General features: G+C 43.1%; 1 protein-coding gene across 1 annotated transcript; it reads right to left on the reverse strand.

Moving 5' to 3' along the window:
* Positions 1–2,806: 2,806 nt before the first annotated feature.
* Positions 2,807–6,104, reverse strand: six3b (SIX homeobox 3b). Its single transcript, XM_008313936.3, has 2 exons — positions 3,933–6,104; positions 2,807–3,443 (listed from the first exon to the last, which is right to left on the reverse strand). Exons 1-2 carry the CDS (start codon positions 4,775–4,777, stop codon positions 3,347–3,349), a joined length of 942 nt encoding a protein of 313 aa, XP_008312158.2. The 5' UTR covers positions 4,778–6,104; the 3' UTR covers positions 2,807–3,346.
* Between the last annotated feature and the right edge of the window lie 4,001 nt (positions 6,105–10,105).

Here is a 10,105-nt window from a genome sequence, read left to right on the forward strand (position 1 = left end):
GTGTGTGTGTGTGTGTGTGTGTGTGTGTGTGTGTCTATCTCCCAGGTCAGGGTGGGAGAGAGCAGCCGCGCCTAGCCATCCGGGATTGGTGCTCGGTGTCCAGCCCGTCTGGGCTCCTTCAGCGCTGTGATCAGCTCCCGGACTGAAGCTGTCGTTGCTGCGGTGTCTGCGTCTTCTCTGGGAAAGCGAAAAAACATGCAGCGGCGCCAGATGCAGCGTTTTTTGGAGCTCACCGCCTCCCTGAATACATCACAGTCATCCACTCCCGTTGGATTTTTTCCGCTTTCTATCCTTACGCGCACCCCCCCTCGTTTCCCGTCCCCTCTATGCTCAATCCGACTGAGGGAGAGAGCTGCAGGAAATGCGCAAAACGCGTCACCGGCGCGGCCCGGCTGTGCGCCGGATGAGGGGAGAGAGAGGAAGAGGGATAGAAAGAGAGAGAAGAGAGAGAGAGAGAAAAATGTGCGTTTGTGCGTCTCCTTTTTACAATCACTGTCAGGTATAAACAAAAGTCTGCCTTTTTACCCATTGTCTTTGAAGAACCACCACCTGGTCCTCATGTGATAGAAATGCAATTATTACCTCAGGCACTGATACAGTACAACATGAGATGCATAAATGAAAAGCTGAAATGCAGTGTTGCATAACATTTAAATCGTGATAAGTCACAGGAAGTGTATGGTGGGTTTTTTTCTGTTCTGCTACCATCGAACTGTATTTTTTCTTGCAAATAATAACTCTTCCAACAGTTCGTGATTTAAATGTGCGTCAGTGACAAATGCCGTCAGTAGGCGGCGGTAATGCCATGCCAAGAGACATCGCACTATCGTTAATGCCCAAGCAGAAAGAAATAAAAATAAGTACACCCCCCCCCCACCCCCCCCAAATGGTCTTTTGATTTTACAACGTAGAATGTTAACATTATTTGGTGAGGGGAGTGTGGGTGGTTATAGTTTGCTACCTACAGATGTAATGATACACTACAATAATACTGCATTCTCCACTATCAAGACGCTTTCAGTCATTTAAAACGTGTAGTGGTGAGTCTCCTCCAGACTCCACTCTTATGTATTGTCCTTAAGGCTTAAATCTCAGCTGACCTATTGACCTCCTTAAGGGTCTATTTACCACTGGTAAACATTTCCACCCAGGAGGCCACCCTGCCTCTCAACCACATCTGAACGCAAAAGAAAACAACTTAGCTGTTGAATACTTTGAGCCCAGTGAACAGGACGTAGGGCAGTTACTGTTGTGTGAAGCTATGGAGTCACTGATCGTAAATGCTAAACAGTATTAAAGTGAAGGAACAACAACGACTGACACAGATTACAGGTGAGTCAAGTCAAGTTCAGGTGCCAAAAAAAGAAATACCGTGTGAGCGTCCAGATGGAGATGTTTTCTAAAAGGGGGGATGGAATTCAGCCCTGGGCATGGAGTCTGAGTGTCATGGTCAAACAGCTCGTGGTGTCAGCCAATCAGTCGGTGTGTATGCGTGGTCACAGACCACACACTAACACTTACACACACACAGGCACACCTTTTATGCCTGAAACAGCACTGTAATGTAATGACAAACAGAGGATAAGTGATACTGCTGTGCCACGAATGATGTTGGACACTTGACCAACAGCAGATAACCTCGTGTGGTTTTTTCCACGGCATTATATATCAAAAGTTGTCTATATATAGCTCCCTTTCCTGACCTTTAGGTATTTTTAAACTCTCTAAAAATGTGATTTAGTATTTTACCCAAATATCCAGAGTGTTTTCACATTTACAGAGCACATTTTGTGACCTCTGTCCTGAGAAAGTATAATATAAAGTTATATATTGCTGCTCAACACGTTATAGTTTTTTAACTGTTTTATAGAATAATAAAATGTACAATAAACCTATCAAAAGCAGCGTAATCTTGCGTTACGGCGTGTAAGAAAACAGTTCATTTGTTGACCATGACAATCCTGGCGTCACCTGAAAAATACATCACTTCTCAGGTAGTTTGCGCCATCTACTGGCTATTTAGGCCAGTGACCACGTTCCACGCGTTTCTAGGAAGTGACGTCATAGCAACGATACGTTCACGTCCGCCTTGAAAAGAATTGGTTTAATAGTGCAGAACGGATTGGTGAGGTTCGAATGAAACACTAAAATATGCAAATTAAAATATTCAATGATGAAAAATAATCAATAAATAATAAAAGCTCTAACAAATTAATAAATACACAAATTAACGTATTTTTTAATTTGTTCATGGACCTCGTTTGGTCGTGAAGTGATCATGCATAGAAAGGACAACTTATTTTATATCTAATGTAAATGATCAATAGTAGGTTTTAAACAGTATACTATAAAAAATACATATAATACTTGTAAAAGTAATCAATTCCATTTGACTGTGTCATATTTATTTACAAATTGTTGCATTAAATGCTGTGGATAATACTGAATAAAAAAATACACACACAACATAATTAAGTCATGTTGCAAATAGAATTGGACTTTAATTTGATTTATTTATTTTAGTGCTGGGTGACGTTCTTTTTTCTCACCTCGGAGTCTGAGTCATAAAAGACCTGTGAGTCAAGTCCATATATAAGTCACACAAAAAACTATTTATATAATCACATAATAAATTCAAATAAAAAACTATCTATTAACTGTATTTTTATGAGTCCTGGTTTTGAGAGCTAAGTATAACACAGTGTAAAACACCACTTAAAAATGTGAATAAAAAAGGGCTTTCAAGGCATTATAAATTAGATCTTTTTATTTATATAAAATACCAAAACACTTATTCGGACTTCAACAAAACATTGACCAGACCATGGACTTTAAATGAACATTAAATAACGTAAATCAAACGTAAACATACAGTCAAAACTTCATACACATGTCATGGGTGATTGTCCTTACAGAGACCTCTAAAGAAACACATATCTATTCATGTGACAACGAAAACATGACAGAGAGAATAAGAGTGATCCGCTCTTCACGTGTGTCCCTGAGATAGAGTCCAAATTCAGATCGTTTTTCATTTTTAAGAATGTGAAAAATATTTACAGTTGCCTACTGTCAGAAATAAATACAATTTTGAGAATTGGTTTATTTGCAGTCGTTGAATAACAAGACCAAAACCACTAGTCATACCTTTAGGTTATCTTTATGAAACTCTCTGTTCTCTGGAAAATAAAGTGTGATGGTCTTCAGGGGATCTTTTTCCCAAAACGTTGATTGGCATCCAAACTTTGACCGCATGAATCATCTTTCTCATCACCATCATCATCTCTCACTTGTACTCAATAGTTTTAGTAGCTTCTAAAAAGTCAATTTCCTTATTTCTAGTGTGTCAGACATCCAGGTCAGAGTCACTGTCGGTCACTGAGAGAAGAGTTTGTCCATCCGTGCGCTGCGTGCTCGTGTCCGGACACATGGGGTGTTGCAATCTAAAGCAGAAGAGAACAATAAGAGGTTTGAAACCGTTAAAGTGTTTATATGTGTAAAAGTCTATATTTAAGCAAAATAACACACAGTCCACGCCAGAGTAACTAAAGGGCTCTGCAGAGTGTCTGCGCCCATTCATGCACACGAAGAGGGCATCTCTTCCACAGAGCGGTTGACCCACACGCTGACCCTGAAGCAAATTACACACAGAGAAAAGGGGAAGGAAAACCGAGCGGGACAATGTAACAGAGAGGAAACAAAAACCTACACGCTGAATGGAAAGCTGAATGCGCTTTTACGCATGAATGGCCCTTTTACGCACAGCCTTGACTACCCGTGGAGAAGAAATCACTTCAATAATTGAGTAAATACCAGTGATTGAGTGACAGGTAAAGAATGTCTACAAGCTTTTAGGCGACTCGCTTATTTGTAAGGTGTTTTATGGGCTTTGAACATCAACAATACGTTTTCGTTGAAATCGTCTGACTGACCTGTTTTTGGCTGCGGCCGCTCGGTCTCTCTGTCGCCGGTTTTTGAACCAGTTTCCGACCTGAGTCGGTGTCAGCCCGGTTGCGTGCGCCAGTTCCCGTTTCTTCCCAGGGTTCGGGTACGGATCCTGCAGGTACCACTCTCTCAGCAGACCCCGTGTGCGTTCTTTGAAGCAGTGCGTCTTCTGTTCTCCGTCCCAGATCGTCTTTGGTAACGGGAACTTCTTCCTGACACGGTACTTGTCCACAGGTCCCAGCGGTCGGCCCCGCAGTTTCTCTGCCTCCCGGTAATGGGCTTCGAGCCACATCGCTTGCAGTTTGGCGTGCGAGGCGCGCGTAAAGCGGTGCGTCTCCAAGATGTGGTACAGCTCTCGGAAACTTCCGGTGTGAAATGCCACCACTGCCCGGGCCCGCTGCACGGACTCGTGCCCAGAGATGGAGTCACGACCATCGGTGGTCAGCGGCAGTGACCAGAGGAAGCGGGCCAGCCGTTCGATGTCCCCGGTCTCCTCCAGAGTCTCACACACGCTGGCGATCTGCGCCGCCGAGAAATACAGTCCAGGGAGAGCCATAGGAGGACAGGTGGAGGGAGGGTCCTCCGGAGACCTGGATCGAACCAAGACTGTGGGCCCATCCGCCAAGTGAGGCAGGAGGAGTCGGGAGGCTGTGACGAAGTCAATCGGAGTTCTGAAAACCATCTGGAAGTCTGAGTTAGGTCCAGGGACTATTGGAAGGAGAGTGACACAAATGTGCTGACAACGGACTCTTTTACTCCACCTGGCAGTCAGGGAGGGACCCTTGAGTCTGAGTCCGTATTGGTCACTCTGGAGGTGATGCAGGGTTGTCATGGCAGCACTGTCAATCAAATGGTGGCGCTTTAATTCTCCTCCTCACTGATGCGGGAGTTGAAATTTAAATAGATGAAAATGAAAAAGAATGAATACAAGGGGTGTTTCAGACTGACTTGGATGAAACAATACCTTTTGATTGGTGTGATGAATTTATTGATAGATGGGGCAGAAAGCAATGGATAAAACAACTAAATGATTTCCAGTACGGTGTGTGGCAAAAGTACTTCCAGTGCATGTGTACTCCAGCAGCCATGTACATAACTGTGTTTATTTCTTAAGTACAGTTTCTAAATGAGACTGGTGCTTCCATCCATTGAGACTCTGTTGAGAAGTGTAACTGAATACAGTAACATTACTGGGATAATTAAAAAGTGAGCAAAAAGGACAGAATAAAGGACATTGCTCTCTGCTCTCATCTCCTTGGCAAAGCTGCTCACATCATTAATATGTTGATGACAGCCGCTGTGCCAGAAAATCTCATTCAGACCTGAAAGCGTATGTTTCTCTAAGTGTATTTTCCCAACCACTCTAATCACTGTTCCTTTCTCTAATGTCCATAAGTTGGACGACACTAAGCCACAATCCAGTTTCATTCCATTCAGTTATTCTGGATTAACGTCAGGCCCGTGTACAATACCTTCAGATAACATTAGTCTAATAGAGAAGCATATTTAATCAACATTAGCACGTTGTAGTGGATCTGGGCCATATGTTTTTAGGGTGTGTGTGTGTGTGTGTGTGTATTTTGGGGGGGCTATGTCAATAAATTTCCCAGATTTCTACAAAATGAATTTAAATTCTTAAAAACTTGCTACAAATTTACTGAATTGTTATATTAATTTATATTTAGTTATTTTTGCTTTTATGAACTAATTAATTGCATGTGTGTTAATGGCCCAATCCAGGCGAGTGGGGCATAAAAGGGGGTCGCCCCCCCTTAAAGGGGTTAATGTCAATTACCCTGTGGGACAGATGTCTCTGTATGTGGTTCTGTAAGTATTTATTAACCACAGATGATGTGTAGGGAGAGTTTGTGGAAAGTTCATTAATTCATCTTCTGCTTTTTAATCCTGGTAAATGTCTACGCAGATGGCACACATGTATACTTGGTAGAGGTGAACATGTGACCTGTGTCCACAGTCAATACTAAATCTCAATGAAGCCCAAAGACAGAGAAAAGTTGTCCTGGTGAGCACAAAAAAATCCAAAGAAAAATTTCGGTCAAATTTCGGTCAAGCCAAGGTGAGTGAAAGGCTTCTCGTGCAGCCAGGAAAGATGTTTTGAGTTTCAGTGTCACTTGTTTGTCTCCTTCACACAAACACACATTCACGCATTCACAGCTCCTCCTGGACTACTTGAGATGCCAGGGTCCACTGAGGACCATAACGTGTTCCCCTGTGCGTCTTAACAGCAGGACAAAGGACACACACATACACACACACACACAACAGTCTGTGAGACAGTCATGGCCAGAGCTCCTCCAAGTTGAAAAGATATTCTTCCCATGGAGGAGCGGGAGGACACTGCAAACATGCTGAGTGGGGGAAATACACACACATATACAAGGTGTGTCTGAGTGTGTGTGTGGTGATGAGGGGACAAGTGTGTCCTAATGGTGACAATTAAGTCAATTCAGCTACATCTCCTTTCAGCCACGGGACAATTAGCAGGCTGGAGATGTGGCTAAAATAAAGGTGGGTGCCAACACCAGCGAGGAAGTGAGTCACTCCTGTCTCTCCTCACACCCCCACCCCCCCCACCCCCTCACAAACAAAAGCCTTGCTCCTAATTAACCCCTCAACAACTTAACAGTGACCCCTTAAGCCCTGAAACTTTAACCCCCTCACCCTGCCTCCTCAGCCGCTCCTCTAACTCCGCTCAAAACCTCCTCCTCGTTAAGCTGCTAATCACTTCCTGAGTCTCTGTTGTGCTTTTGTGCTTCAGCAGAGCTCCAGGAGAGACGGGGACACAATGGTACCCTCCAAAAAAATTGAGGGAGGAGGAGGTAAATTGTAGCGAGGGGATGAAAATAAAGACGTGGAGAAAGTGGGAGGAGGATAGCGGTTTTACTAATACCCTTCCAAAGTAACAGTGAGTAATCAGAGAAGGATAACATGTTATTTTAATACACTGAAGACAGTTGATTCTAGGCTAATTACATTCGGTTGTGGTGAGAGACGCCTGCATTTGTGCATGTGTGTGTGGTCAATTTGTCTACATCTTGACCTGTGTCACCAAAAACCACCGAGGAGGACAGGTAGTCAAGTAACTGTACCTGAGCTCCTAATCCTGCGCACTGATTGGTTTGTAACCCAGCACCTCTGTGGTAATCCTCTGGTGTTTCATGGTGATTCCGTGGCCCAGCTGTGTGGGCCACCGGAACAGCTGGAGGGCAGGGGTTTGGGCAGAGAAGGGAAAACAAAATACCTACTGATGTAAACATGTGCACACCATGCTGACAAACGCAGATGGGTGAGAAAAACGTGAGGAATATTGTGGCGTGGACTGGAGTTTTGTCGAGTTTCCCAGTGTGTCAAACAACCTTTAAATGTGTTCAATGCAAAGCAGTGCACTGTCCAACCCAAAGGTTGTGGGTTCTAAGCTCTTTAAATACAGTAAGATTACAACGTGTCCAGACCAGAAAGCAGTTAGTTTTGGGAAGCTGAGCTGACAGTGTGGATGAATGGACAATGATCATGTTTAATTCTAAATACATTAGGACTTAGTTTAGGTTTAAATTCAATTGAATGAAAAACGTTTCCCAACGTATATGTATATATGTATAATAATGAAATACTCCAATGTTAGCCTGCAGAGACAGATGTAAAGGCAGTAGTTACCCTAGTTCCTCTGTGTGTGCAGTGGGACACATGACCTTTTACTACACAATGTTTTCACATCATGGTGTCAAGTTTTTAAAAAAAAATCAAGAAAAAGTGGCCACCAGAGGGACAGAAATATGAAGATGTTAAAATACAGTATTTCATCTGATTCATGGGTATTGTTTCCTACATGGGAGTTCTATGGGCAAATATACTTGAATTAATGAATAATTAAGTTTAAGAAAATGTATGAATAAACTTTTGATGTTTGTTTTGTACTGTGCATGTGGAAAAGTGATTTCAGCTATGGCTAAGGGAGAAGTTGCATGCGTTCGACAGCAGTAGAGCAGCGATGCAACGGAAGGAAGGCATGAAACACATCACTTCCTGTTTGAGTCACAAGAGTCTCACCACAACTGTACAACTGTACAACAGATTCAAAGGCTTCATTCTGAGTGCATGAAAGTGTAAAAATGATTCTTTATTTAAAAAATGTGTACAGCACAGATTTAGGTTCGTGTGCAGGAAAAAGATATATTTATGGAATTAGATAATTATTAGATTTTATAGTTTTATAGACGACAAAGGTCAAAATTTAAAATTACATGTTTCATAATAGGCGTTTTTTACAATGATTCCTGTATTTATTTATTTTTATTGAAAACAAGTAGTAGTTGAATCATAGTCTGGATAATAGAGAAGGCCAAGGTGATAGATGATGGAAATGAATGCAGCAGGAGGCAGAGGACAGAAAAGACCTGATGAGACAGATAAAAGTGGGACAAGCGCGTCAGGACAAACACGCAGCGAGAGGATGAAATGACCTGAAGAATGAATGAAAAGAGAATCCTTTTCACGTAATTGGAAGGTTTGCCCAAGGGGTCGGGGGTGGGGGTGAAAAGCTGTACTGTCTGGTGTGGTTGGGGGTAATCTGGTCTAATCTGCTGCATGTTAACCTATCTGAGCAGCAAGAGCCAGATTATCCCTCTAACAATGGCCACCCGCTCATCTGCCAAATTACTTCACTCAAAATCATATGCTGGGGGGCACCCACACACACACACACACACACACATATTGAGAGAGGTATATTTCAGTTTGTTAGTAAATTGCTCTCCTTCCAGCTCATTTGGAACAATGAGACTCTGATGAAGGTGTTGCTTTGAGTCACCACTCTCATCCAAGGTCACACTCACAGCCGCGGTGTGAAAAGACAAGAGTGGGTGGAAAAAGAAGGAACTGTGGAGAATGAAGCATAAACACGATCAGGAGAGAGAGAGAGAGAGAGAGAGAGAGAGAGAGAGAGAGAGAGAGAGAGACTCTCCAAACAAAGCAATTCATCAGGCATCTCTCCTCTGGACACGTGTCCTTTCAACACACCGGGGTCAGGCAGGTCAGCCCACCTGCAGATGGAGAAAGCACCAACCAGCCGACAAGTATCTTCACTGTCCTTTCAGCGGAGAAATGAATGAATACATGAATAAATGCAGAGAAATTAAAGAAATATTCCAACATTGTGCAACTCGCCCAGGTGTGCGCTCCCTGTTAATGGAGTCTGTGAGGTGGCGGCAGCTTTAAAAAGAGCAGGTTGTAGGGGCAGGTGCAGCGAGAAGCTGTAAGGTTTCCACAGAGCCGTATCAGTTCAAATGAACAGACAAAAGGAGAGGGAACTCGAGGACAGAGTGCTAACGTGTGTCCACAGCATAGACTGCATATGATCAAATGGATGGAGCCACGCTGTTGCAATACAAAGTTACATTTCAAAGACTTGAATGTGACCTTTGACCTCCAGCACTGGCAGTTTATTTCTGAAACCTTACTGATGTCTGCAACTGAGTTTCTATTGGACAGTCCCACTGCCAATCACATGCAGCGATCAATGCTTCTTACACATTACCCACAGTCCTCCAATAATAACGACCCCTAATACTGCTCCAGCTGGGACACATGGATGGATGAGTGGTTTGTGCTGTTGCCTTACAGCAAGATGGTAACTAGTTTGATCCCTGCTGATACCTGATGGTTTTGAATCAGTAGTTCGAGCTTTCTGGTATTTCTGTCAGGTACTGCTGTAAAAACAAATTAAATAAACACAGATTAGAGATGACACAGTGCATGTACACACACACACACACACACACACACACTTGCGCGGAACAGGTCAGTAGCTATTGTTTTGTAGTACCAGGCTTAATGTGGATTGAGTGGGTGAATCAATGTGGACACACTGTCGTCCTCCACCGTCATCAAATTAAATTCACCCCCCTTGAAACATACACACCAACATCATGTTAGTATATCTGCTTGACGCATTCAAACACTGACACACACACGCGCGGCTGCCCCATAATCCCACTCCAGATTGAGCAAACCTTTAAGATACACTGTGAATTTGATTAGGGATTGTGATCAAATTATGCCAGAGTGACAGATAAGGAGTGTGCGTGTGTAAAGGAGATAAAGAAGTGGCAAAGTAGTGAGTGCAATATTTTACACTGACTAC

Source organism: Cynoglossus semilaevis, chromosome 8 (genome assembly GCF_000523025.1).
Source record: "Cynoglossus semilaevis isolate Cse_v1.0 chromosome 8, Cse_v1.0, whole genome shotgun sequence".
Lineage (NCBI taxonomy): Eukaryota > Metazoa > Chordata > Actinopteri > Pleuronectiformes > Cynoglossidae > Cynoglossus > Cynoglossus semilaevis.